At 32.4% G+C, this 27,679-nt stretch overlaps 3 protein-coding genes across 15 annotated transcripts; all 3 read left to right on the plus strand.

The window, feature by feature from the left end:
- The first annotated feature begins 200 nt into the window (after positions 1–200).
- LOC117931120 (sugar transporter ESL1-like) lies at positions 201–16,092 on the plus strand. 10 transcript variants are annotated; one of them, XM_034851998.1, is made up of 18 exons: positions 201–533; positions 659–760; positions 1,218–1,280; positions 1,491–1,580; positions 1,681–1,806; positions 1,897–1,962; positions 2,046–2,121; positions 2,203–2,267; positions 2,379–2,471; positions 2,551–2,631; positions 2,718–2,802; positions 2,898–2,941; positions 3,024–3,086; positions 3,168–3,227; positions 3,311–3,364; positions 3,822–3,881; positions 3,991–4,105; positions 15,794–16,092. In XM_034851998.1, exons 1-18 carry the CDS (start codon positions 348–350, stop codon positions 15,916–15,918), a joined length of 1,554 nt encoding a protein of 517 aa, XP_034707889.1. In that variant the 5' UTR covers positions 201–347; the 3' UTR covers positions 15,919–16,092. The 10 variants fall into 10 exon arrangements, with proteins under 10 accessions (XP_034707889.1, XP_034707890.1, XP_034707891.1 ...); XM_034851999.1 differs by lacking the exon at positions 15,794–16,092 and adding an exon at positions 4,195–4,389; XM_034852000.1 differs by lacking the exon at positions 3,168–3,227.
- On the plus strand, positions 13,322–14,205 carry LOC117931128 (sugar transporter ERD6-like 11). Its single transcript, XM_034852024.1, has 5 exons — positions 13,322–13,532; positions 13,616–13,691; positions 13,773–13,837; positions 13,950–14,047; positions 14,127–14,205. The coding sequence occupies exons 1-4, from the start codon at positions 13,326–13,328 to the stop codon at positions 13,980–13,982; spliced, it is 381 nt and encodes a 126-aa protein (XP_034707915.1). The 5' UTR covers positions 13,322–13,325; the 3' UTR covers positions 13,983–14,047; positions 14,127–14,205.
- A 6,126-nt stretch (positions 16,093–22,218) lies between the features above and the next one.
- LOC117931122 (sugar transporter ERD6-like 5) lies at positions 22,219–26,552 on the plus strand. 4 transcript variants are annotated; one of them, XM_034852011.1, is made up of 18 exons: positions 22,220–22,632; positions 22,925–22,987; positions 23,548–23,637; positions 23,734–23,793; positions 23,891–23,956; positions 24,044–24,109; positions 24,194–24,269; positions 24,351–24,415; positions 24,530–24,622; positions 24,774–24,854; positions 24,944–25,028; positions 25,124–25,167; positions 25,250–25,312; positions 25,383–25,442; positions 25,525–25,578; positions 25,852–25,911; positions 26,003–26,117; positions 26,202–26,552. In XM_034852011.1, the coding sequence occupies exons 1-18, from the start codon at positions 22,426–22,428 to the stop codon at positions 26,324–26,326; spliced, it is 1,473 nt and encodes a 490-aa protein (XP_034707902.1). In that variant the 5' UTR covers positions 22,220–22,425; the 3' UTR covers positions 26,327–26,552. The 4 variants fall into 4 exon arrangements, with proteins under 4 accessions (XP_034707903.1, XP_034707902.1, XP_034707904.1 ...); XM_034852013.1 differs by having other exon boundaries at positions 22,542–22,632; positions 22,765–22,987; XM_034852014.1 differs by having other exon boundaries at positions 22,607–22,696.
- The last annotated feature ends 1,127 nt before the right edge of the window (positions 26,553–27,679 follow it).

A 27,679-nucleotide genomic window follows, 5' to 3' on the forward strand; every position in this document is an offset into this window, starting at 1 on the left:
TTTTTAGAAGGAATATTTAATACTAGCGAAGAAAAGTAAGGTATTCTTAAATTTATTTTTTTAGGAAAATCTCTTCGAATCCCCATTCCCACCCTTTTCGCTGTGCCAAAAAATCATGTGGGCGATTGTCCACCATATATTATTCCCTGGCCTTCAATGTTCTGGTTTCCTGTCAACTACCCATACAGACTAATGCAAATTCAATAATGAAGCTACTGTTCCCAAAGCGTCTAGCTTCCATTCTCACCAAACCGCTCCTCGATTTATCCATTGCAAAGCTACTCCCTTCTCTCAATTCTACTGCTTTCTTCTTAATTTCTTCTACAATTTTCCAAGAATAGTAGGATATGGAGAGGAGGAACTATGATGAAGTCCTTGTAACAAGCTCTCTTCTTGTTGATCAAGAAAATGCTACGAACAACTACCATTGTATTGGCCCAGATGGTGTTGACGGTGGTTCCTCCACAGTCACAGCTGTTGTTATTATCAGCACAGCGGTGGCGGTCTGCGGCTCCTTCAATTCTGGGTGTGCTGTAAGTACAATTCATGGCTTATCTTCCCTTCCGGTTTAGACTTATGCCCTCATATCTTTGCACAGAGCCTTAAACTATTCTTTTCTTTCAATTTTTCTATTTTCTTTGAGAGATTGTTTCAACAGGCCACTTCCTGGAGAAGATGGTCAAAATGGTGTAAAAATATCTTACAATTATTAGAAGACCAAGCGGTTAAAGACAAAGCGAAAAAAATCCTATCTTTTTCGGTATTCATTTTGTCCTTTCTTCCCTTTTTTGGGATCTTCTTTTTATCTTTTCTTCCTTTCTATTATTGTCTTTTACGTCTCTCATTAATTATTGTATACTTTACTCAAAACAATAATAATAATAATAACAAAAGTTAAAATGACAGTACAGACATTCTTATTGGTCAAATCATCAAATATACTTTCCAATAATTTTGTTGAAATTCAAAGCTTGTGGGATGAAATAGGAAGGTCTTGTAACCTTTGGGCTCTCCAATATAATTAGGATACAATTATACTAGGTATATAATGAGTAGAGGCTTGGCTGGAAACAATAGGATAGAGAAAGACATTGTTCTGGTAGAAGGTAGAAAGTTACCAAGAAATCAGCTTACTATTTCATTTTATTTCCTTACAACATTTGCCAGTGATGATTCAAGAAATATATGCTAGTCATAATCAGCTGATTGCTTTGTAGGCTGGATATTCATCACCTGCTGAGTCTGGAATCATGGAAGATCTAGGCCTCTCTGTGGCTGAGGTCAGTATAAACGAGACCTACTAAAAGGGTCATCTATAGACACAAATGATAAATGAACCTTGTAGACATCCTTGTATTATGAGAAATCATGGGAAAATCTCCACAACTGAATCAATCTGTAACATGGCGTGTGGCTGGCTTTTTCAGATGCTCAGGGTTCTAATCAATAAGTGGTGGCTGGCTTTACTGATTCTGTTTCTTATTTTGCAGTATTCAGTTTTTGGTTCATTATGGACAGTGGGAGGAATAATGGGTGCATTGATAAGTGGGAGGACAGCAGATCTTATTGGTCGGAGAGGTGTAAGTCATAGACCCTGCCTAATGAGAAAGTTCCAATTCTAGAAACACTATCAAGCTGGTCTTTAACTCTTTATCACTTTTGGTTGATTTGGCAAGGCAGACAATGTGGTTTGCAGATATCTTCTGCATCATGGGGTGGCTATTCGTAGCATTCGCCAAGGATTTTTGGTGGCTCGACTTTGGAAGATTAGCAACAGGATTTGGGGTTGGGCTTATTTCTTATGTTGTAAGTGTAGTATGGTGTGCAGTTCATATTTCAGTTACCTATTCTTGTTATCTGTCACATTACTCAACAATCCTGACCATTACCTTACAGGCAGCAGTTTATATTTCAGAAATAGCACCCAAGAATATTCGGGGAGGATTTACATCAGCTAGTTCGGTAATCAAAATAATCATATACTTGGATCAAAGAAACAACTCCATCTGTTTACCATGTGCTCATATATTATCAATACACTGCAGTGGATGATGTGTTGTGGCTTTTCTCTGATTTATTTCATTGGAACTGTTGTTTCCTGGCGCACCTCGGCTATAATTGGTAACTTCAAAGTACTCTTCTACTCTGTAATTAAACCAAGGGAGTTCTGTTTAAGTAACTTCTAATTGATTTCATTTGCAGGAGCTGTTCCATGTGCATTGCAGGCCATATGTTTATTCTTTGTTCCAGAGTCCCCAAGATGGCTGGTGAGGCCAATTAATTTGGTGGTTTTCTATACGCTGTTCTAGTGTTGTATGAGAAAAAAAAATATTTTAGTCTTAGGCAAAGATTAATTAGTCTAGTGAAATTCTCTGCAGGCAAAGGTTGGTCGAGAGAAAGAGCTAGAAGCTGCTTTGTTGAGGCTAAGGGGAGAGAGAGCTGATATCGCTCTAGAAGCAGCAGACATCATGGTAACTTCTCAGAAAATTGCTTTTTCTTTTCTTTGGACTTCAACTGGAAGAAGTGAGACTGGCTCAATTTGTTTTACAGGAGTATACAAAAACCTTTCAGCAGTTCCCAAAAGCTACAATTCTAGACTTGTTCCAGAGGAGATATGCTCATTCACTCATTGTAAAGCCTTAAAAATTTGTTTTTAGTTTGTCATGTTTCCTTTTAATTACTTGTTGGGTGATTTACAGATAATCCAATTGGTTTAGGTTGGAGTTGGCTTGATGGTGCTGACACAATTTTCAGGGATCACTGCAATCTCAAGCTTTATGAGTTCCATCTTGGAGTCAGCTGGTAAATCAAGGACATTTAGTGTTCCTCCATATGATTAAAATGGAAACAAAATAGATCTTCTATCACTGATGTTATCAATATGGTATTTGTGACAGATTTTTCAACTACTTTTGGGAGTAGAGCAATCGCCATTCTCCAGGTGCTTGACTCTCATTTATCTGTAATTTGGATTTAGGACTCGGCTTAATGCTTTTCTTAGACATGTAAATATTCTCCTGCAGATTCCTGTTACTGCTGTGAGTGTAGTCTTAATAGACAAATCAGGAAGACGGCCACTTCTAATGGTAATGATGAGAAGGAATCTGTTCTGAAGTTTGTAATATTGTTGATGAACAAGTCCATAGCTAATTTGCCAATTCCTGCAGGTTTCTGCAGCTGGAATGGGGTTGAGTAGTTTGCTTATAGGATTTTCATTCTTATTGCAGGTCTCGTCTACAAGAACATTTAACTACTATATATATATTTTTTTCCTTTTTTCTAGTTTCATTTTTCTTTTGTGTACATCCAGGATATGAACCAGTTGAAGGAGGTCACCCCAATAGTGGTGCTCATAGGCCTATTGGTAATGCAACTTAACATAAAAACCGATCTTTGACTAAAATTATGCCCTCTCTTTGAGATTGCCTATCAAATAGGATTGGAGCAGAAGGGCATGGTGTCTATTAGAACTTGTTTGGCAATGATTGTAGAAAAAATTTCTAGCCTTTCTTGCGCTTGAAAGCAATTCTTTTGAGTGTTAAAAAGATTAGACACACTTCCTAAAATCATTACCAAATGAATTCTTATAAAGTTTTGAAGGTCTCTGTGTAAGGCTTTTCATGCTCCATAATCTTCACATAGTTTAAGCACTTGCCCTTGGCCAGGGCCCCTTGTAACCAAAGAAAGGAAATCCTTCTGGTTTCTTCCATTTGAATCCTATTTTGGTTAAAATGATCGATACCTGCATTATTTTTTGAGGGTTTAGCTAACAGTAATCGATAAAATTGGGTTGTATGTTGACCGCATAATTCTGCAATCAGATTTATTTAGCAACTTATTCATTGGGCATGGCAGGAATACCATGGCTGATCATGGCAGAGGTATAACTTAATTATTGTTTATGAGCTTCAAACTTCCTTCACTGAAGATTTGTAATGCAAGTATATATTTAGTTAATGATATCGATAGATGGATTTCCATTAATTTCAGATATATCCCATTAACATAAAGGGTGCGGCAGGCAGCGTAGTGACTTTGTCCAACTGGTTCTTTTCTTGGGTTGTGACATACACTTTTAACTACATGTTTGATTGGAGCTCCGCGGGTAACCCTCTCTTCCTTCATCTCTTTCTTGAAATTTTCCGTTGATAGACATGAAAGCTTTGGGTCCTTTTCATGGCTTGACTGCTTCAGGAACCTTCTTCTTCTATTCACTGCAAAGCTGGTACCAGAAACCAAGGGACGAAAGCTTGAAGAAATACAAGCATCAATGACTCATTTTCTCCACTAAAACAAACTCTTCATTCTCTATGGGAGTAAATATCATGTAGTGGAACTTTTTCTGATTCGTGTCCTGAATTGAAGAAATAAAGTAAAATTTTACCTATGTAATTGAGTGACAGTTTGTGATTAATATTTTTGTTACAAAACTACTAAAGAGGGAGGGTAAATTGATAGTAGACAAAACTATGCCCAAAGATGATATCCCAAACTATATGTTTGAGGTCATATATTTTGATTGATTCAATCAAATCAATTTTTCCTTCTTGATTAGCTCTATAAGAGAATTAGTATAGATTTGATATATCAACAACTTTTCAATCAATGTGGGTAGAGACACCAAATAGGCTCTTCAATCAACATAAGGGACATAAGATAGACGTGGAAAATAACTTATAGAGATTATCTCAATATTTGAAAATGTAAAAACCACAAGTCTATCGGAGCAATAATCCATTAGATATGAAAGAAGCATGCATGGTTTTACCTATCTTGGGACCTACCTCCCCACAAGTCTTAATAGTGACCAACACCTATATGTCTTCTTCACATTCACAACGCATCATTCCCCCATGCATGCTTATGAGTGGATTACCTTTAAATCATATTAATGCTTAGTGGCTTGAATTGTTGACCTCTACTTTTCCTTTGTGAATAAGAGCTTTCAAGATTTTCTTGAATAAACCTTGATTTTGAGAATTTTTAGAAATAGAGCAAAATATGACATTCTCTAGATTTATAGAGTTTTTTTTTTTTTTTCACACACCAAAAATTAGTCTTTCAATTCTTTTTATACCAAATCCCTAGGTTTTTAGTGGTGTCAAACTAGGAAAACAAATGGCATTCTCTAGATTTATGGAGCTTGTTTTCATACACCCAAAATGAGTTTTTCAATTCTTTTTATACCAAATCCCTAGGTTTTTAGTGGTGTCAAACTTGCAAAACAAACTTTAGAAAAACACAATTTTTTCATAATTAATTTTTAAATTTTTTAGAAAAAAGAAAAAAGGTGGGCACTAAAGCATCCTAACGTGCTTGAGTGAGCCTGGTTGAATGTCTAAACGATCAACCTATTTTCCCTCTTTTCATGTGCTTTTGTTCATCTGATTGCTCTCATATGTTAGAATATTTAGATTGCTCCATTTCAATCCTTGGACCATTGGAGTGCATGTAAAACTTAGGAATCACTAGATAATATCAAAATTATAGATCTAGGTGTATAAAAAATCATACCTATGATCTGGATATTCCTATATCAATTTCAATCGATGAAGTAGTGCGGATCTCGAAAACCAAGAGATCTTTCATCCGATAACTCTTTCTCAGACTTAAGCACTTAGAGGATGGTGGAATCTTCTTAGAGGGTTAGAGGCTAGGGTTCCTCTCTTTGGATTTAGAACAATTAAAGAAGAAAACTGAAGACTTAACCCCTAAGTGAGTTTATACTTCCTTGTGAGCTTAAGTAACTTGAACTCTTCTTGAGTTCGGGTCACTTAATCCAACCCACTTGAGTCCAATTGACTAACTAGCTCTACTGGACTTCCAATTAATCAATTAACCAAGTACAAAGATAACATTCACAAGTTCTTATGCAACCTTGCATTTTTACCAAAAGGCTCTTATGCACATATGTGAACAAATAACCTAACTAACCCTAAAAAAGTGTGCCTCCTAAGAATATGAGCTTGAGCAAGAACCACTAGGATCTATAGGAAAATGTTGGCTCCCTCAAAATCCAATTTTGAAGTCAACTCAATATCCCACTATAGAAAGATAATTGCACTTCGGTATCTTATGATATTAGATCTAGAGAAAATACTTCGGTTAGTAGCCTTTTGTTAGACCCTTGACACGGGCCATGTGATACTTAGGCTTCATGGGACAACACCTTGGCCCCATAAGTGACCTAGCATAGTAACAAAGTGGCATAGGGGTGCAATGCTCTATGCAAGGAGATGACTTGGTGAGCCATGGGCGTAATGCCATGGCTGGGGTGACACCAACAGTAAGAGAGCCTCAGATGGGACACATTGATGTGGAACAACGATGCCAACTTAGATACAATGCACAAGGGTGCAATGAATTATGCATGAGGAGTCATAGGCACAATGCCATGACATGTTATTGCACCAAGAAGAGGGCTTGGGCAAGGTGTGGAGCTATAGTAGCAACGAGATGGATGCAGGAGCATGTTGCCTTGAGTGGATGTAGTTTGAATGTGCAGGCTAGAAGAGAACACTATATGCACACAAGCCACTTATATAGATGCATGCTACTACAACATGAAGAGTTGGACTTGAAGTAGGATTGCAAGTCAAGCATAGGAAGGAGTCTTGTTGCCTATCATAATTATAGTTTGAGTGGGACTAGGACTTAGAGTCCTTGTAGGAGTGGCTAGTGCCACAACCTATCAATTAGAGTCCTAATAGAACTAGGATGGGTATTCCTAGTCTGATTAGGAGTGGGTGGCGACCACTCTATAAGAAGAGGACATGGTGAGCCTCCTTAGCAAAGATGGAGATCCAAAGAGGGAGAACATGAAGGAATCCTGAACTCACGGACGTGATTGTAGGAGTTTGGCTTGGGTCTTGTATTCTATTCAATGATCTAATAAAATTCAAGTTGGGGTTGGTGCATTATAAGCTTGTGTGTCTTTGTGTGTTGCCATCTCATGGGGAAAGGTGTAGGCTAGTTTAGAGAACCTCTAAGCATTGCATAAGTGTGAAAACTAGTGTGAGAAAAATTGTGTCTGTGACACCTACTATTCACTGCATGTAGACTCCCCATGAATTAATGTTCATAATCTAATGATGTATATGTTATCAACTTATCAAGATTACCTCTATAATCCATGAGCTACATATCTCCTAGTATGTAACCAACTGACATAATCTAACTCACAATAGCATCTATCAAATTCTATTTAAGGAATTATTATAGCATCACAAATTTCATAATCACAAGTCCTTAAGATCATCCAAGATGACACGCTGTCTTAATCTCATGAAATATCATGCATGGTGTCTCTATTAAGAATACCTATTGCCATTAATCTCCATCAATAATGACTCAATTCGTAGGGAATATATGACTACCTTAGAGTCTCACCCATAGGTTAAAGCCTCTTGATGAATTTAATCTTGAAAAATGAATTTAAAATAATAAAGGCAAAACTACACTCTTAAGTATTAAGATTCTTGAAAACGAACAAGCTAAACTTGAAATTCAAAGCTATGAGATTAAATTGATTCACACACTATACAAAGCATCAAGCTAACATATAATATTTAAATATCAACAATTCATGCTTAAGAAGATATAAAACTTACACCTCAAAGATCAGCGATCCAATTCTAGGATATCAATTTACCATTCAATTACCTATCTTAACAAACTCTAAAATAATCGTTCAATCATTCTAGGAAGTACCATGATAACAAATAGTCGATATGATTTCCTTTAAACCAGATTTATGTTTAATACAATATTTAAATTTCACGTGCATATCCATACATATCATATGATATGTTAATCTCTAATATCTTAGTGCTTTGTTGATATTCTTTAATTTCTTTTCATTTGTGTGGTTGTAATTGATTTTGATTTTCATGATAAATAGATTCTTCATTTGATTCTTTGCTACATTTGGAGATGTTCCCAACTTTCACAGCCAAAGAATTTCACTTGTGACCAAATTTATTTAACTTTAATGTAGGGTTAAGATAGCCTTCTTGTCTGAAAAAAAAAGAAAAAGAAAATCTTTTTGCACATTGAAAGAAATTAAACGTATTTATTTAATGATTGATTTTATGAAAATTCAAAATTAATAGGAACATGATCAAACTTAAGAAAACTTTTCAAAATCTCATCAATCTAATTTTTAGTTTAATTATAGAATAAATATTCAGTTGATTTTTACTAAGTAGACATTACCTATAGATAGATTAAATTAATTATAAGTATAAGTATGAAACATTTGAGTTCACTTGATTGCTAAGAAAATCCTATAAACTTAAGAAGATAGTAATACGAATAATACAAAATTAACATCTATCCGTTAAGTTCATTAGACATATAGACTTTATGAATTACTCTAAATGAATTCCCCTAAATAAAAAATCCTATGTCTAGGACAAAGTAATCTACTATAAAAGGCATAAACCTAAAGATTTTCTAAGGCTTCTAAACTAAAGAGCATCTAAAGGCTTAGTGACTAAATTAACCAACTGATTTATATAAAAATATACTCTAATGAAGTCTTTATCTTTCATAATATCAAAATTCAAGACCTACACTCAATGAATGTAGTCCTATAATGAAAATAAAAATAGAAAAACTTTAACAACTCCTAGAATGACATAGTACTAAGGAATACCTTATGCTATGGAAAAAAAAAAGGCACTAGGAAGTAGAGAAAATTTCTATGGATTTCCTAGGAGATAAAATCCTATGAGAATATAAGGGAATGATATTAGAACTCATTAGGCCTCCATTATGAAGTGGAATTACACCATCTTTCTTAACTCAAACTTCCTTAACTTTTAGAGGAATGCTAGATTGACCTTTGATAACCCTTAAACAAGATTTCTTGCCCATTTTTTATTTATTTAATCTTAATTATTTCCAAGGGAGTTAGACTCACTAACTAACCTATTCACATGAACCTGGAACCTATGTAATAGCCTTCTATAACACTTTGATAACGTCTAGACCTATAATATAGAGCATTTTTGACAAGGTCCTTGAAGCAATTTTCTCATTAGGAGGTGTGTCTACAAGCTTAACAAAAGTTATTATGTTACTACTAAGAATAACATATTACCTAATATAGCCTAAACCTCTTTTGCTAAGATATGATTTTCCCTTAAAAGTAGATCAATCGGATTTCTACTACAAGTGCAAAATATCTCACTTTGACTAGTTAGGTCTATCCTGAAAAGTTCAAAAGATAAAGCTTATTCAATTTAATCAAATTACATGGTTAGTTTTTAAAACACTTTATCTTATCCTATAAAGATTTTTTTTTCAAATTTTGAGTTAAAAATGCCAAAGTATTTAATTTTTAGTTCCATTTTCAATGAGCATTTTTCATGAGTCATTTTTAGGCTTTCATAAGATAATGTAGAGTGTACAATTGTAATATCATCAAATTCCTCACTATTATCACAAGAAACATTATGTTTGTTTTTGCTACCTAATTAACCATTTTATAAGATCATTTTACTTAGTCTCATGTGTGATGTTTCTTAAGTTATCTTTCATCATACTCTTTGTTGTGAAGTCACACCATAGCTTTGTAGATATCTAACTCAATCTCTCTCTCTCTCTCTTTCTCTCTCACCACTACAACTTCAATTTCATCGCAACACTTACAAGCATTGTATTCTCCTATATCCTCGAGATGACAATAGTTGAGGTATCGAGATAGGGATAAACACTTATATGCAAGATTTCTCCTTACAATCAAATCATGAATGAAAGTGAAACTTACTTGGTGATTTTGTTGGATTTTTACTTTTATTTTTTTATTCTTTTGAGTGATGGTTGAACATGTAGAAGACTAGTGATGTATTTATTGTATATTATGATATGGAGTACAAAACATGGGATCCTATTCCTTTTTGCTCATGGGATAGTTGAACTTTTAGCTTATCAAGCAATGCCTACTCATTTCTGATGAAAAATATATGATTTTTTTTTTAATAAAATGTTTTATGAATCTCATCAATATTAAGTAATCTCATAAATGCTTTTGTATATAATTTAACTATGGTTAAGTTTCATTCATAGAAACTTAATTAAGATTAAGTTCTCAATTATATCTATATATAGAGAGAGAAAAAAAGAAAGAAAGAGAGAGAAAGAGAGAGAGAAAAAGAAAGTACAAAACATGAGATCATATTCCTAACTATTGTTAAGTTTCATTTACCTGCTCTCCTTGAAAATGTGAAAAAAAAAAAAAATTGGACTTCTCACAAGGGGAATCAAACCCAAACCCAGTGTTTGTCCCCCTTGAAAAGTGTTATGGTTGGACATTGGACTAAAGCCCACATCTGTTGTAATTGCCAAACTTTACATATATTTTAAAAGTTGCCCCCTTTGAATAGAAAACTGGCTCTGCCACTGTTTACAAAGTTAAGTTCTCAATTAGAATATTTACGTAGATAAAAATTTTCATTCAAAATATCTTAAATATGTATACTATTTAATTGACATCAATAAGTTGAAATTAAGACCTCTTATGGAATATAATTGCTTGATAACTTAACATAAATAACTATTTTACAAATGATGTATTACTAATATATACGTTTAGATATTCATTGAAACCTTACCAATAATTTTACTATGAAAATTCAAATTTACCCAAAAGTAGCTCATTAGCATCAATCACATTGCCCAATCTCTAAAATAAAACAATTTGCAAGTCATTTTTGTTTCCATCGACGAAGTGGGCAACATGTTGCTTCAGATTTCTCTTTCAATCGAATGACTAAAACTTTGGAGGTTAATAGTCTATAAGCATACATAGGTTATCAATCATTTTGGTGTAAGGCTTAGAGTACATGAGTGTGCTCTGTGATAGTCTATCATAATGCACTTTGATGGTGTTAGTTATCATGTCTTGAAGTTGTTAGACAGATAGCAACGTCACTAAGGCAGATTCAACAATTTGCCTCTTCATTTATACCAACTTAGACGTATGTGGCGCATTATCTAGAAACACAATCTTTAGAGGGTAAGTGAGTCCTTGACTTGACTCAACTATGTTTTGTGCTTGTGCCTCAACCTTGTTCATAAGGAAGAATATTTGCAGATTTTTCTTCTTATTGGTATTAGTGAGTTTGGTGATGGCATAGGCCATCTTAGCTAATTGTTCTTCAATGGATGTAGTGTGTGTTGTCATTACCAACATAGTCACCAAGAAAGAAAAAGTAAAAAAGTCAGAATGGTTAGAGGAGTTGTCCTCCTTCGACATCTTAGTTGGTGATCCAAGGTGTGAGTTAGTGTTAGAGTTGGCATCAACAACAGAGTAAGGGGACTTATCCCTAGAGTCCTTTAATTTTGAAAGTTGTTTTTCCCAACCATGAGAACTTTGACCCTTTGCCCCCAAAAAGGTTAAGGTGATGAACAACTAGTAACTATTGCATGTCCTTGATAATTCCATATAAATATGTTGAAATAACTTTCATAGATGCATATCCAATCATTTTGAGACTACCAAGCTAATTAAAAAATGAAATGTAATTGCATCCATGGTGAGAGAATATGTTTCCTCATAGTTAATACCAGGTATATGTAAGAAACCTTATACTACTAATTGTGCTTTATATCTTATGATCTCATTATTCTCATTGCACTTTCGTACAAATACTCATTTGTATTTAACAAGTTTTATATCTTCAAGCATTTGGGCAACGGGTCCAAAAGCTTTTCATTTTGTTAACGAGTTCAACTTTGCTTGCATAACTTCTTTCTATTTTGGTTAATCATTTCTATGTTAACATTCTTTAACATTTCATGGTTCGAGATGTTCATCGTTTCTTATGATGTCAAAGGCCACTTGGAAAATAAAAATATTGTTAATAACAATATTATTTCGATTTCCTTTTTCTCCCATGTGTACATAACTTACTGAGATCTCACAATTTTCAGGTACTTGTGCCTTTTTAGAGACTACTTGTTCAATTCATACCTCTTCAAGGGTTTCTTATTTAATATGTGCCTCTTTAGGGGCTTTCTACTTTATTTGTGCCTTTTCGGGGGCTATAGATTTATCAATTTTAGACTGATCATTCATTTTGATTACCTCTTCTAGAGTGCCAAGTTTTCCTTGTGTTCTCCTCTTCTAGGGAGTTACATCCTTTAAGCCGACAAGTTTATCACACTTCAAGCATATCTTAGATTCATTTGTTAATTGCCCTACATGGATATCAATCCGTGTTGGAGTATTTGTATCAAGGATATGTGACTTTGTCACTTTCTTTATATCAATGAATGCATATAGTAATTGGTTTATAAGATTTTGCAAATGAATGATCATTTGAACTACTAGTTTACATTGATTTGTACGAGGATCAAGATGAGACATGGTAGATTCATTCTAAGTTATTTTTTCTCGTTCTTTTGGAATAAGGTTTTCTCCCCTAATGGTGGGAAAACACCCTCATTAAAATGACAATCCACAAAGTGGGCAATAAAAACATCTCCTATCAATGGTTCAAGATATCTATGATAGACGGAAAATCAAAACCTACATAAATACCAAGTCTTTGTTGGGGACCCATTTTAGTGCGTTGTGTAGGTGCAATTGGTACATATACTACATGACTAAAAATTCATAAGTGAGATATTTGGTTCTTTTCCAAGTACGAGTTGTGAAGGGGAGTATTCATTGTAAGTTGTAGGCCGAATACGGATTAAAGTTGTAGTATGCATACATGTCCAAGACCATGACCACATTTTCGTCCTCGTCCATGAGTTTTTGGGTTGATATTGTGTTCACTTCAGGGAATGGTTCAGACCTAATTGGATGCGATTGGAGATTTCTCATTAAAAGCTCATTATTTTGTTTAGCAACAAGAAAACATGATATTAATTCGGAGTATTTTGTAAATCTACACTCTCTATACTATTACTACATGAGCACATTCAAGGCATGAAATATAGTAAAGGTTTTTAACATATCTTCTTCTATGATTTTTTTCTCCACATAACTTTAATTGAGAGCTAATTTTGAACAATGTGAAGTTGTATTCAATAATTGTTTTAAAATCTTACAACCTTAAGTGCATCCAATCATATCAAGCTTTTAGGAGAATCACATAACATTAAAGATCCTAGATATATAGTTCATTCCCGAAATGTCAAGTGCCATAAATTCAAGTTTTGTGATATTCGACATTATTAAAGAACTTTAGATATATGACAAAATAATATTATTAGAATCAGTTATAATAAATTGATAACATTAATATAACTTTTGATTATAATCAAAATCAAATAATTTACTTATAACTTTGATAATATATAACATAATTTAAATGAACAAAATCAATACTAATATAAATATACAAAATTTATTTTATGTAAACAATCCTGTAGTATGGTGTGTAGTTCATATTTCAGTTACCTATTCATATTATCTGTCACATTACTTAACAATCCTGGCCATTACTATACAGGCAGCAGTTTATATCTCAGAAATAGCACCCACGAATATTCGGGGAGGATTTACATCAGCTAGTTCGGTAATCAAAATAGTTATATACTTGGATCAAAGAACCAACTCCGTCTGTTTACCATGTGCTTATGTATTGCCAATATAATGCAGCTGATGATGTGTTGTGGGTTTTCAATGATTTTTTTCGTTGGAACAGTTGTTTCCTGGCGCACCTTGGCTATTATTGGTAACTTCTTAGTAGTCTTGTAGTTTGTAATTAAACCAAGGGAGTTTCATTGAAGTAACTTCTATTTCATTTCATTTGCAGGAGCTGTTCCATGTGTATTACAGGCCATAGGTTTATTCTTTGTTCCAGAGTCTCCAAGATGGTTGGTGAGTGCAATTAATTTAGAAGTTCTCTATATGCTGTTCTAGTGTTGTATAAGAAAAAAAAAATGATTTAGTCTGAGGCAAAGATTAAATAGTCTAGTGAAATTCTCTGCAGGCTAAGGTTGGTCGAGAGAATGGAAAGAGCTAGAAGCTTCTTTGTGGAGGCTAAGGGGAGAGAGAGCTGATATTACTCAAGAAGCAGCAGACATCATAGTAACTTCTCAGAAAATTGCTTTTTCTTTTCTTTGGACCTCAACTGGAAGAAGTGAGACTGGCTCAATTTGTTTTATAGGAGTATACAAAAACCTTTCTGCAGTTCCCAAAAGCTACAATTCTAGACTTGTTCCAGAGGAGATACGCTCATTCACTCATTGTAAAGCCTTAAAAAATTGTTTTTAGTTTGGCATCTTTCCTTTTAATTACTTGTCAGGTGATTTACAGATAATCCAACTGGTTTAGGTTGGAGTTGGCTTGATGGTGCTGACACAATTTTCAGGGGTCACTGCAATCGCATGCTTTACAGTTCCATCTTGGAGTCAGCTGGTAAATCAAGGACCTTTAGTGTTCCTTCATATAATTAAAAGGGAAACAAAATAGATCTTCGATGACCAATGTTATCAATCTGGTGTTTGTGACAGATTTTTCAACTACTTTTGGGAGTAGAGCAATAGCTATTCTCCAGGTTCTTGACTCTTATTTAACTGTAATTTGGATTTAGGACTTGGCTTAATGCTTTTCTTAGACATGCAAATATTGTTCTGCAGATTCCAGTTACTGCTGTGAGTGTAGTCTTAATAGACAAATCAGGAAGACGGCCACTTGTAATGGTAAGGATGAGGAATCTGTTCTGAAGTTTGTAATGTTGTTGTTGAACGAGTCCATAGCTAATTTACCAATTCCTGCAGGTTTCTGCAGCTGGAATGGGGTTGAGTAGCTTGCTTATAGGATTTTCATTCTTATTGCAGGTCTCGTCTACAAGAACATTTAACTACCATATTATTTATTTTCCTTGTTTCTAGTTTCACTTTTCTTTTGTGTACATCCAGGACCTGAACCAGTTGAAGGAGGTCACTCCAATAGTGGTGCTCATTGGCCTATTGGTAATGCAACTTAACATAAAAACCATTTTTTGACTAAAATTTTGCCCTCTCTTTCAGATTGCCTATCAAATACGATTGGAGCTAAGGGGCATGGTGTCTCTTAGAACTTGTTTGGCAATGATTCTAGCAAAAAATTTCTAGTCTTTCTAGTGCTTGAAAGCAATTCTTTTGAAAAAATTAATTTTAAGCAACACTTCATACAATCATTACCAAACAGGTTCTTCTAGAGCTTTGAAGGTCCTTGTGTAAGGCTTTTCATGCTCCATAATCTTCACATAGTTTAAGCACTTGCCCTTGGCTAGAGCCCCTTGTAACCAAAGAAAATAAACCCTTCTGGTTTCTTCAATGTGACTCCTATTTTGGTTAACATGATCAATACCTGCATTATTTTTTGAGGTTTAGCCAACAGTAATGGATAAAATTGGGTTGCATGTTGACCGGCCGCATAATTCTGCAATCATACTTATTCAGCAACTAATTCATTGGGCATGGCAGGACTACCATGGCTGATCATGGCAGAGGTATAACTTAATTATTGTTTGTGAACTTCAAACTTCCTTCACTGAAGATTTTTCATGCAACTACATACTTAGTTATTTGCCCTCTGGTTTATAACTATAGCTGATATTGATGTAAGGATTTCCATTAATTTCAGATATATCCCATAAACATAAAGGGCGTGGCAGGCAGCCTAGTGATCTTCTCCAACTGGTTCTTTTCTTGGGTTTTGACTTACACTTTTAACTACATGTTTGATTGGAGCTCCACGGGTAACCCTCTCTTTCTTTCTCTCTTTCTTGAAATTTTCCATTGATAGACATGAAAGCTATGGGTCCTTTTCATGGCTGGACTGCTTCAGGAACATTCTTCTTTTACTCTATAATATGGGGTTCCACTGTTCTATTCACTGCAAAGCTGGTACCAGAGACCAAGGGACGAAAGCTTGAAGAAATACAAGCATCAATGACTCATTTTCTCCGCTAAAATAAACTTTTCATGCTCTGTGGGAGTAAGTGGAACTTTTGTTGATTGTGTCCTGACTTGAAGAAATAGAGTAAAAGTTTACCTATGCAATTGAGTTACACCTTGTGATTAATATTTTTGTTACAAAACTACTAATAGGGAGGGTAAATTGATAGTCCACAAAATTATGTCCAAAGAAGATATCCCAAACTATATTTTTTGAGGTCTTACTCTGATTGAGTTAATCAAATCAATTTCTCCTTCTTGATTTGCTCTATGAGAGAATTAGTATAGATTTCATAAATCAACAACTTTTCAATTGGTGTAGCTAGAGACACCAAATAGACTTTTCAAGCATAACGGACATATATAAGACAAACGTGGAAAACCACTTACAGAGATTATCTCAATATCAATGTAAAAGCCGCAAGCCTTTCAGAGCAACAATCCATTAGATATGAAAGAAGCATGAACCGTTTTACCTATCTTGGGACCTACCCCACAAGCCTTATATTGACCAACATCTATGTCTTCTTCACATTCACAACCCATCATTCCCCATGCATGCTCATGAGTGGATTACCTCAAAACCATATTAAGGCATAGTGGCTTGAATTGTTGACCTACAATTTTCCTTTGTGAAAGAGCTTTCAAGATTTTCCTAATAAACCTTGATTTTGAGAATTTTCATAAATAGAGCAGAATAATGACATTCTTTAGATTTACGGAGCTTTTTTTCACACACCAAAAATGAGTTTTTCAATTCTTTTTATACCAAATCCTTAGGTTTTTAGTGGTGTCAAACTAGGAAAACAAACTTTAGAAAAACATAATTTATTCATAGTTATTTTAAAATTTTCTAGATAAAAAAAAAAAAAAAAAAGAAAAGAAAGAAAAAGGTGGGTGCTTAAGCATCGATATGAATGCCAACTTTTAGTTCATCAATCAATGCCAACTCTTTTTGGATAAAAATGAACTTACATTTAAAAAAGAAAAAAGAAAAAAAGAAGATTTTATGAATCTCAATGATATTATGTCAGCTTTTGTTGAGTTATATGAATGCTTTTGTATATTGTTTCATTCTGGTTACATTCTCAATCATAATGATTATTTAAACTACAATATGGTAAAGTTTCATTTACATATAATTAAGGTTAAGTTTTCAATCATGATGATTGCTTGAATTGTGTATGATTACATTTACATCAAATTTAATTGAGGTTACATTCTAATTAAAATGGTCAAATGAATCATATGTGATTAAATTTCATTTACAAAAAACTTAACTAAGGTTAAATTCTTATTCATAATATAAATCTAAACTTAACTACAGTTAAGTTTCATTTACAAAGTTAAGTTCTTGATTAGAATATTTACATAGGTAAAAGTTCTCATTCAAAATATTTTAAATATGGATGCTTGAGGTTGCATTCTAATTAAAGTGGTCAAATGAATTATATGTGATTGAATTTCATTTACAAAAAAACTTAACTAAAGTTAAATTCTCATTCATAATATAAATCTAAACTTAACTACAGTTAAGTTTCATTTACAAAGTTAAGTTCTCAATTAGAATATCTACGTAGGTAAAAGTTCTCATTCAAAATATTTTAGATATGGATGCCCTTTAATTGACATCAATAAGTTGAAATTGACACCTCTTATAGAATATAATTGGTCGATAACTTAACATAAAAAAAAAAAAAAACCTATTTTACAAATGATGCATTACTAATATATATGTTTAGATGTTCATTGAAACCTTGACGAATAATTTTACTATGCAACTTCAAATTTACCCGAGTAACTCTTTAGCATGATTCACATTGCCAAATCCCTAAAATAAAACAATTTGTAAGCCATTTTCTTTCAAAACTAATTTATACTAGTGCTTATCAATAATGTCTATATGATTGATTAGGTACTGGATATTCTATAACAAGCATGCTACAATCATGACTACGTGAATCTTTGATAAACCAACTTAATAACTTAAAGGGACTTAATAATTTAATTTAAGTCATTGAATAAATTAAATATGTTTAGTAAAATAACTTAATAATATAATTTAAAATAAAAACAGCTTTAAATAATAAGTAAAAACAATTAACTTATTATTAAGTCAACATTTTTATTTTATTTGTTTACTTTTATTTGTCCTAGTTATTGATGAAAATATTAGTAATTACGGATATATCGGTATTTCGATTTTACGAATATATCGGATATATATCGACGGATATTTTGGACAAAAATATCAATAAACTTAAAATTGATCAAAACTCAGTAAAATGTAAGAAAAATCTCATAGAAATGTAATTGGAAGTATAATGGACATTTTAAATTTGTTTTGTTCAAGAATTTGAGATATATGTATATATATAATATAATTTATCATATTTGATAATAACATGTAAATAAAAAATATGAATTTTATAAATGTACATTTATTATTAAATTACATCAAATATTATTTCACAATAATATTGTGATATTTAATTATAATATGTCTAATTTTAAAATATATTTAATATTAAAATTGTTATCCATTTAATTCAATTATATTAAATGATATAAAATAAATTATGATATATATATAACTTTTTTCATTTTTATATTTTTTATATTTAATTAATATATAAATGATATAAAAAAAAAGTTAAGAAAATGATCTTTGTAATTTTTATATTTTTAATGGTCAATTAAATTAAATTTTAAAATAAAATAATTATAATTTATTTATTTATTAAAATATTTTGTTTTTATCATTATCTTTGTATATATTCTTCTAGTGCAATTCATATACTTAAAGACAAATCAGCGGTGATTGGTGAGCAGGCAAGCAATTTTCTTAAAAAGTCACTGATTAATCGGCCCAGTCGATATTTTAGCGATTTTTGCCGGTTTTTTCCGATATTTCTTTCCGTTGATATTTCTTCCCCTTTTTTGTATCACCCCTCATGAAAACACGAAATTTTGGCAATATTTTCCAATTTTTTCATTTTTGGTCCTAGTTAGCTTCATGATCTCTTTTACCACTTCACGACTTCCATTGTCTTCAACCTCTTTTGTCCAAGTTATAATTTAATTTAATAATTTAAAATAAATTTTAAGTTAATTTTATCAAATAACCTTAATAATTAAAGTAAAAAAATTAAGTAATAAAATTTAAGCTAATAACTTAAATATAATTTAATTTAAAGTCAGTTTAAGTTATTAAATAATAAGTATTAAGTTTTATCAAACATAAGGATGACAATGTGGAGGGTCTTTTCGGGTACTCGCTCCGCCCCTAATGGAACGAGGTTTAATTTTAATAAATGGGTTTGAGAATTTTTTCAAAAACCTGGGGCAGATTCGGATATTGCCCCACCCACCCCGCCCTGATTATATATAAAATTAAATTTTAATTTAATTTAATTTAAAAATTAAAATTAATTTAATTTAATTTTTATTTTACTATTTTTAATATATAGATAATAAAATATTTTTAATAAAATAAGTTATAAAAATATAATAATTTAATTATTTATAAAATATATTTATTTTAATGTAATTAAAAAATTTTTAAAAATTAAAAAAAAAAAAAAAGTTAAACGGGGTGGGTATGAGAATTTATCATACCCGCCCGCCCTGCCCATTTAATTTTTTAAATGAGATGGGAATGAGAATTGTTTTGAATAAACGGGACGGGGTTGGGATGGGGGTGTCCGTCCCGAACTCATCCCATTATCATTCCTAATCAAACAACCCTTAAAAGAAAAGATAAAATAAAAAGTTACCCATTTAATTTATTAGTAAAACTAATATATTTATTCAATTTGCCTCTAGATCTAATGCTTTGCAACTTTTTCAATGTGCCAAAGCTAGTCAATACCATATATTGTCATGACTTTTTAACACAGACCATGAATGGCGATGGCTACCTTCTACCAAATTTGATTATTAAGGGTTAGTGAGGAGTCGTGATCATAAGAAAACCACTTTATTTTTTAATAGAAAAACAAAATAAATAAAATGATACGTCAGACAAGGTTTCAAATAAATTCCAGATCGTGTGTTGGCAAGTGCAGAGAGTCCGTGATGTGCTTTGTGGGGTTTTGACTTGTGACATGGGATGAGCAGTTGAGATAGAGTCTATGCTGAAGTGGGGCTTTGATTTGTGAATTGGTTTCTTCCGGAATCCAATATTTAAAATTTTTTATTATTTAAATATTAAAAAAAAAGTTAAAAATCCTTTTTAAAATCACTATAAATAAAATTCTATTTGATGATAATTTTAAAAAACACATTTAATATTTATAATACTTAAAATTTTTTATCTTTTAAGTATTAAAAAATATTAAAAATATTTTCTATAATTACTCTCAAACATACTCAAAATTGTGTTACGTCGAGAGAATACGATACTCTAAAAAGTGTTTTCTGAAACTGATTTTTAAAAACAATTTTATTATATTTTAAAAAATAAAATTATCTTTAAAAACTGAATTTAAAAAACTTTTTTATTATTTTTTTTAAAACCCCGAAAGCATGTTTGATTGAATCCGTAAAAAATAGTTTTACAAAACATTTAAAAAAAAAAACTATATTTTCTTTGATCACCCTAAAATTGTAAATATAAATCATTTTTAGATAAAAGATTTATATCCGTTTTTAAAATTTTAAAAATTTGTATCCATTTTTAAATATAAAGATTGTTTTTTCTATATATTTTTTTTCTTATATTCTGCACTAATCCCCTCCTCACCCCTCTCACAGTATATCTCTCCCTCTCTTCTCATCATGTTTGCTTTCACACGCCCTTTTCATCTCCTCCATTTTCTCTCCCTCTCCCCTCTTCCCTCTCTCCCCCTCGCACACTCCACGAGCATACCCTCCTCCCTACCATCCCAATTGCCCCATCAATGTGAAGTTTAGATTACAACACTGACAGGTTTGGGAGATTTCGATTAATTTGTTGTATGATGCATCTCTCGAAGGTTTAGGGGTTTGTGGGTTCTTTGTGTGTCTTTTTTTTTTTTTTTCCTTTTCTCTTTTGTTTTTTCGTAAAATTTAACAATGTAGAAAACATAGGAAATAACTTCAAATTCTTCTCCAAAAATATTAATTTAACAATAAGGAGAAGAAATTTGAAAACACTGAGAATAATTTTCATACATGTTCTTTCCAATATTTTTTTATTTTTAATAATAGAAACAAAAAAATGTTTTTTGGAAACATTTTCCAAGGATTGTCTTAAAATCTTGATAATTGTTTTTTAAGACGGTTTCATATTCTTCAAAATAAAAAATTAGAAAATAGTTTTTTACTCTTTTTTATGTATATGACTTTTAATTGGATGTTTCATTTGTATTTTTTTAAAATATTATATAAATATAAATAATAATTAAAAAACACATCATATAAAATTTATTTTTAAAACCAAGAAAAGAAGTTAACAATATTTGAAATCCTCAAAACAAACTTTTATTTTATAAAATATTAAAAAACTATTTTTAAAAATATTTTCAAAATAGACCCTAATATCACTTGTTATGAGCTTATATATCTTATTTTGAGTTTTTGAAAAAATAAAAGCTTTGTTTGGGCCATACAAATTTTGAGGAAAAAAAATGCAATATAAAGAAACTGAAAAGAAAAAGTAGAAAATAAGATAAAGTAAAAAAAAAAAATAGATTTTGACATGTTTAGTTACAAAAAATAAAAAATATAAAAAATAAATAAATTAAAAAATATTAAAATTAATAAATCAATATTTATGTTGACACGTTAATCCTATTTCATTTGTTTTAACTATTTTACGTGAAAATATATAAATTTTTAATTAATTAAATCTCATAAATATTAATATAATTTTAAAATATAAATTTTTTTAACTAATTTTAATTATAGTTAATTTTTTAAAAATTTTATAATAAAATCAGATATAAAAAAAAATTATATTTTTTAATATATTTTTTTTCTTCCCCCGTAGTTTCCGAAAACTGAAAACTAAGAAAGAAAAAAAAAATAGAAAAAATTATTTTTATTGTTTTTCATATTTCACGTCAAGGGAAACACTCTATTGAAAGATGTCAGCGGACGCATGGGTAGACGTGTAATTTTGCATTTAAAAGATGCATTTATTTTGTGAAGGCACTGCATTCTGAAGCGTGAAAAAGGGGCAGATTAGGGGGGGAAAAGGACAAATGTGTCATTTTCAAGGAAGTAATGTGTCATTTACATTAATTTATTTATGTCAGAAAAATACACGTGAGACTTCCAACATTTTTGTTTTTACGGTCACCGGTCTCTCCTTGTCTCCAAAAGAAAACGAAACCAGTTCTGTGTCTCTGCTCTCGGCTCTCTGGTCCCTGCTGTGGTATTCAATGATTTGGCTCCGTCCTACCACCCATTTCGGCTGATGCAAACTCAATTATTTTCTTCTATCTTCCATTCTCACCAACCTGTCCTCTCTTTCTCTTTTTCCAAAACTACTCTCTCTTCTCAATTCTATCACTTTCTTCTCTCCAAGAGCTGTAGGATATGGAGGGGGGGAGCAATGAAGAAGGCCTTGTAACAAGCTCTCTTCTTGTCAATCAAGAAAATGCTTCTGATCAGTTCTACTGCCTTGACCCAAATGCTGTTGGCGGAGGCAGTGGAAGTGGTGACGGTGGTTCCTCCCCAGTCACAGCTGTTGTTATTATCAGCACAGCGGTGGCCGTCTGCGGCTCCTTCAACACTGGGTGTGCTGTAAGTAGAATTTTCCTGGGCGTTGGGTGTGGTGTGACGCCACCCCATTTCCCTTCTGGGTTAGGTTTGAGCTCTGCCCCAGATCCTTAACCTATTGTTTTCTTTCTGTTTTTCAATTTTCTTTTGTTGAAGGGGGAAACACCAACTGGGTCAACCTCATTATTACGGACTGGATTTAATTTCCAGAAATATTTGGCCCACTAAAAACACGCTATATTAGCCATGAAGTCTCTGCATATTCATAATCAGCTGATTTTGACCGAACTGGTGGGTTTGTGGGATTGCTTTGCAGGCTGCATATTCATCACCTGCTAAGTCTGGACTCATGGAGGATCTGGGCCTCTCTGTGGCGGAGGCAAGTATAAATTAACCAGACTGACTATGGCACCACAATCATAAATGGCAAACTCTTCTATACTTAATTTTACAATATAAGTTATCAATTCTTGTGATGACAGACTCCAATTTTGCTATGCTCTTTCTTTTATTTTGTTTTCTTGATCCATAGTTTCACATGTCAAGTGCACTTACATGAACCTTGTAACCATCCTTATAATATAAGCAATCAAGGCATATCTCCATGACAGAATCACTTCTTTAAAATGGGTTGCGACTGGCTTCTTCAGATGCTTATCAATGAGGGGATAGGGGAATTATGGATCTAGACCCTAATGGAATTGTATGCCTCTGGTTTATTGAACAAGCCATTCTCAACCATAAGAACATTGGTTTAGGATTCTGGCCATAAAAACTCAATCAGGGTCTCATCAAAACTAAATACATTTCAATTGTCTTGCCTGGAAACAACTCTTGATCACAATTGAGGCACCATTACGGGTTCAATCCTACCTTGTGACAGTTAGCATGGTGAATGATGAAGTCTCTTTTTCATTGATTTTCCTTCTTATTTTGCAGTACTCAGTTTTTGGTTCAATATGGACAGCTGGAGGAATACTAGGTGCAATAATAAGTGGGAAGACAGCAGATCTTATTGGTAGGAGAGGTGTAAGTTTCAGGCCCTGCCTACTGTAAATATTTCAATTCTAAAAACTTTATCAGCTCATTGATTCTACTCAATTTTGGTTTGATCTGGCAAAGCAGACAATGTGGTTTGCTGATATATTCTGCATCATGGGTTGGCTATTAATAGCATTTGCCAAGGTTTCTTATCTTTTCCTTACTGCTGAGAAGAAGAATATCAAGTCAGCACATATTCTGTTGGTGGTGATTAATGTAAATATTCACCGCTTTTTGAAAGGATTGTTGGTGGCTCGACTTGGGAAGATTATCAATGGGATTTGGAGTTGGGCTTATTTCATATGTTGTAAGTGTAATATAGTTTGTGGTTCATATTTCATCTAACAATCCATGTGATCTGTAACAGTAAACATTCCTAACCATTGCTATACAGGCAGCTGTTTATATTTCAGAAATATCACCCAAGAATCTTAGGGGAGGTTTTACATCAGTTGCTTCGGTAAATCAAAATAATCATTTACTTGGATCAAATAATCAACTCTCTGCTTACCAATGTGCTTATATACTGCCTATAACACTGCAGCTGATGATATGCTGTGGCTTTTCACTAATTTATTTCATTGGAACTGTCGTTTCCTGGCGTACCTTGGCCATAATTGGTAACCTCTTTGTACTCTTCTGCTTTGTAATTATACCAAGGCTGTTCCATAGAAGTAACTTCTATTTCATTTCATTTGCAGGAGCTGTTCCATGTACATTACAGACCATAGGTTTGTTCTTCATTCCAGAGTCTCCAAGATGGCTGGTGAGTCCAATTAAAATTTTTTGCAGGTTTTGCATATGGTGTTATAGAATTGTATAAACAAAAAATGTGATAGTCCCAGAGGAAGATTAAGTAGTTGAGTGAAATTCTCTGCAGGCAAAGGTTGGCCGAGAGAAAGAGTTAGAAGCTGCTCTGCAGAGGCTAAGGGGACAGAGAGCTGATATTTCTCAAGAAGCAGCAGACATCAAAGTAACTTCCAAGAAAACTGCTTATTCTTTTCTTTGAATTTCAACTAGAAAATAAAACATAAAAAGAATCTTTTCTTTATCTATATGAATTATTATTACTCATATCTTTGGCACTGAAGAAGAAAAGGGGATTGGCTTGATTTGTTTTACAGGAATATACAGAAACCTTTCAACAGTTGCCGAAAGCTACAATTGTAGACTTGTTCCAGAGAAGATATGCTCATTCACTTATTGTAAAGCCTTTCAAATTTGTACTTACTTAATTCGGCCATTTTGTTTCTATTACTTGTTTGATTATTTACAGATGATCCAACTGGTTTAGGTTGGAGTTGGGTTGATGGTGCTGACACAATTTTCAGGGGTCACTGCAGTTCAATGCTTTGCGAGTTCCATCTTGGAGTCAGCTGGTAAATCAAGGACCTTTAGTATTGTTTCATATAATTAAAAGGGAAACAAAATAGATCTTGGAGGAATGAAGATATGGATCTGGTGTTTATGACAGATTTTTCAACTACATTGGGGAGTAGAGCAATAGCTATTCTCCAGGTTCTTGACTCTTATTCAACCGTAATTTGGAATTGGTACTCTGCTTGATGCTTTTCTTAGTCATGTACATATTTTTCTGCAGATTCCAGCCACTGCTGTGGCTATACTCCTAATCGATAAATTGGGAAGGCGCCCACTTCTAATGGTTAGAATGAGTAGGACTCTGTTGTTTTGATTGATGATCAAGTCAATGGCTAATTTCCCAATGTTTGCAGGTTTCTGCAGCTGGAATGGGGTTGAGTAGTTTCCTTATAGGATTATCATTCTTATTGCAGGTCTTATTACAAAATTAACTACCTTTTTTCTTTTTTAAATTTATTTGTCTCTACTTTAATTTTCTCTTCTGTGTACATCCAGGACCTGAACCTGTGGAAAGAGATCACTCCTATTTTGGTGCTCATCGGCCTATTGGTAATGCGACTTAACATAATTTCCCTTTCTTTCAGATTGCATATCAATTAGAATTGGAGATGAGGGGCATGGTGTTTACTAAGTTGTAAGCTTATCTCTGTGTGAAGCTTTTCATGTTCCGTAATCTTACACGGTTGAAGAATTTGTGCATGGCCAGAGCCCCTAGTAACCAAAAGAATAAACCTTGTTTTCCTTTCCATATGATCAAAGCCTGCATTTTTTTTTCCTTTCTCCTTTTGGGGTTGTATCTTGACTGCATATTTCTGCAATCAGACTTATTCAGCAACATATTCATTAGGCATGGCAGGACTACCATGGGTGATCATGGCAGAGGTATAATTCACTGGGGAGATTTGATAGAAGTATACATTTGCCCTCAAGTTTATTCATATAGCTGATATTGATGGGTGGATTTCCATTTCAGATATACCCCATAAACATAAAGGGCGTAGCAGGCAGCCTAGTGACCCTCTCCAACTGGTTCTTTTCTTGGGTTGTGACATACACTTTTAACTACATATTTGATTGGAGCTCGACGGGTAACCCTCTCTTTCTTTGTCTCAGTCTTAAGATTTCCATTGATAGACATGAACGTTTTGGGCCCTTTGGCCGAACTGCTTCAGGAACATTCTTCTTTTACTCTATCATATCGGGTGCCACTGTTCTATTCACTGCAAAGCTGGTACCAGAAACCAAGGGACGAAAGCTTGAAGAAATACAGGCATCAATGACCCAATCTCTCCTTTAAAATAAACTTTTCATGCTGTATGGGAGTAAGTATTGTAATGGAGTCGATTGTTTTGGCACAAGCCTGCTACCTCAAAACATTGATCTTGTGAGTTAGATTGGTATTTTAACAAGGTATCGGAACTCTTATATAAGATTGGTATTTTGGGGATTTTAAGTTAGAAGTTTTAAAAGTGATTGGATGATGGTCTACTTAATTGGGAGGATATGGATTTTGGTTATGATGACATTTATGTACACATGCCTTGATACATTAAACCCACCTTTGCCCATCTATATGTAACTAATCAAATTGGCAATGGTATCTGTTGGGGTGCAACAATATGATTCTTAACCCCATGGATGGCCATCCAAATGATTACACTAAAAACAAATATGGGGTTTTTGATAAGTGGCTAGCCATTTTAAAAAATAATTTATAAATTATGGTGATAGAGTAAATATTTCCAAATCTATCCTAGTTTTTACTAACTAAGAAACAAAGATTAAGCAAAAATAACCTCTTGAAGAGATTGATTTATTTATTTTTTAAATATTATAGGCAAAAATCATTTTTGCCAACTAGGAAAGAGAGTTGAAGCAAACATCGTCTCTGGGAGAGACAATTTCTTTCTTTCTTTCTTTCTTTTTTAAAAAAATACAGGCAAAAATTTCCAAATATTCTTGAAAAAAAATCCAAACAAAAATAATTGCTTGAAGAAATGATTTTTTTATTTTAAAAAAAAATTTATGGACAAAAATCATCTCTTGAAAATATGATTTCTAAATATTCTAAAAAAAATCCAAACAAAAATCGTTTTTTGAAGAGATGATTTTTTTATTTTTTTTTTAAATTATAGGTAAAAATTGTCTCTTAAAGAGACGATTTCTAAAAAATCCAAAATATAATTATAGGCTAAAATAGTCTCTTAGATAAATGATTTCTTAAAAAAAAAAAAAAACATCCAAACAAAAATTGTCTCTTGAAGAAATGATTTCAAAAAATTAATTTTTTATCTTCTCAAAAAAAGAATGATGCAATATGCTTTCTTATTTTTTTAATAATATTTTAACTAATAATATTTTTTACTAATAAAATTATTACATATATATTGTAAAATTAAATTGATTTCATGTACTAAATTCAATACATAAAAATAATTATAATCATTATCGATATATTATTTATAATTATAATATTTATAAAAGTATAAATTATATTTATGATCTTCTATTGATTAAAAAAAATATTTTGGTCTTTATTTTAAATTTTATCTTTCAGTTAATTTAATTAATTATTATTAAAACATAAATTATTTTAATTTTGTACCTTTTTTCTTTCTTTCTACTATAAATAATAAATATTTTAATTTTT

The sequence above is a fragment of the Vitis riparia genome, chromosome 14 (genome assembly GCF_004353265.1).
Source record: "Vitis riparia cultivar Riparia Gloire de Montpellier isolate 1030 chromosome 14, EGFV_Vit.rip_1.0, whole genome shotgun sequence".
Classification (NCBI taxonomy): Eukaryota; Viridiplantae; Streptophyta; class Magnoliopsida; order Vitales; family Vitaceae; genus Vitis; species Vitis riparia.

What these genes read in the sequence shown, in the direction of transcription:
- LOC117931120 (XM_034851998.1), top strand. Translation starts at nt 348, where the DNA reads ATGGAGAGGAGGAACTATGATGAAGTCCTTGTAACAAGCTCTCTTCTT. An exon ending in GCGCACCTCGGCTATAATTG is followed by an intron (nt 2,122 to 2,202) that starts GTAACTTCAAAG and finishes TTTCATTTGCAG; the next exon opens with GAGCTGTTCCATGTGCATTG. An exon ending in TGGTGCTCATAGGCCTATTG is followed by an intron (nt 3,365 to 3,821) that starts GTAATGCAACTT and finishes TTCTGCAATCAG; the next exon opens with ATTTATTTAGCAACTTATTC.
- LOC117931128 (XM_034852024.1), top strand. Translation starts at nt 13,326, where the DNA reads ATGAACAAAATCAATACTAATATAAATATACAAAATTTATTTTATGTA. An exon ending in GATTTACATCAGCTAGTTCG is followed by an intron (nt 13,533 to 13,615) that starts GTAATCAAAATA and finishes AATATAATGCAG; the next exon opens with CTGATGATGTGTTGTGGGTT. An exon ending in CAGAGTCTCCAAGATGGTTG is followed by an intron (nt 13,838 to 13,949) that starts GTGAGTGCAATT and finishes AATTCTCTGCAG; the next exon opens with GCTAAGGTTGGTCGAGAGAA.
- LOC117931122 (XM_034852011.1), top strand. Translation starts at nt 22,426, where the DNA reads ATGGAGGGGGGGAGCAATGAAGAAGGCCTTGTAACAAGCTCTCTTCTT. An exon ending in TGGGCCTCTCTGTGGCGGAG is followed by an intron (nt 22,988 to 23,547) that starts GCAAGTATAAAT and finishes CTTATTTTGCAG; the next exon opens with TACTCAGTTTTTGGTTCAAT. An exon ending in GAGCAATAGCTATTCTCCAG is followed by an intron (nt 25,168 to 25,249) that starts GTTCTTGACTCT and finishes ATTTTTCTGCAG; the next exon opens with ATTCCAGCCACTGCTGTGGC.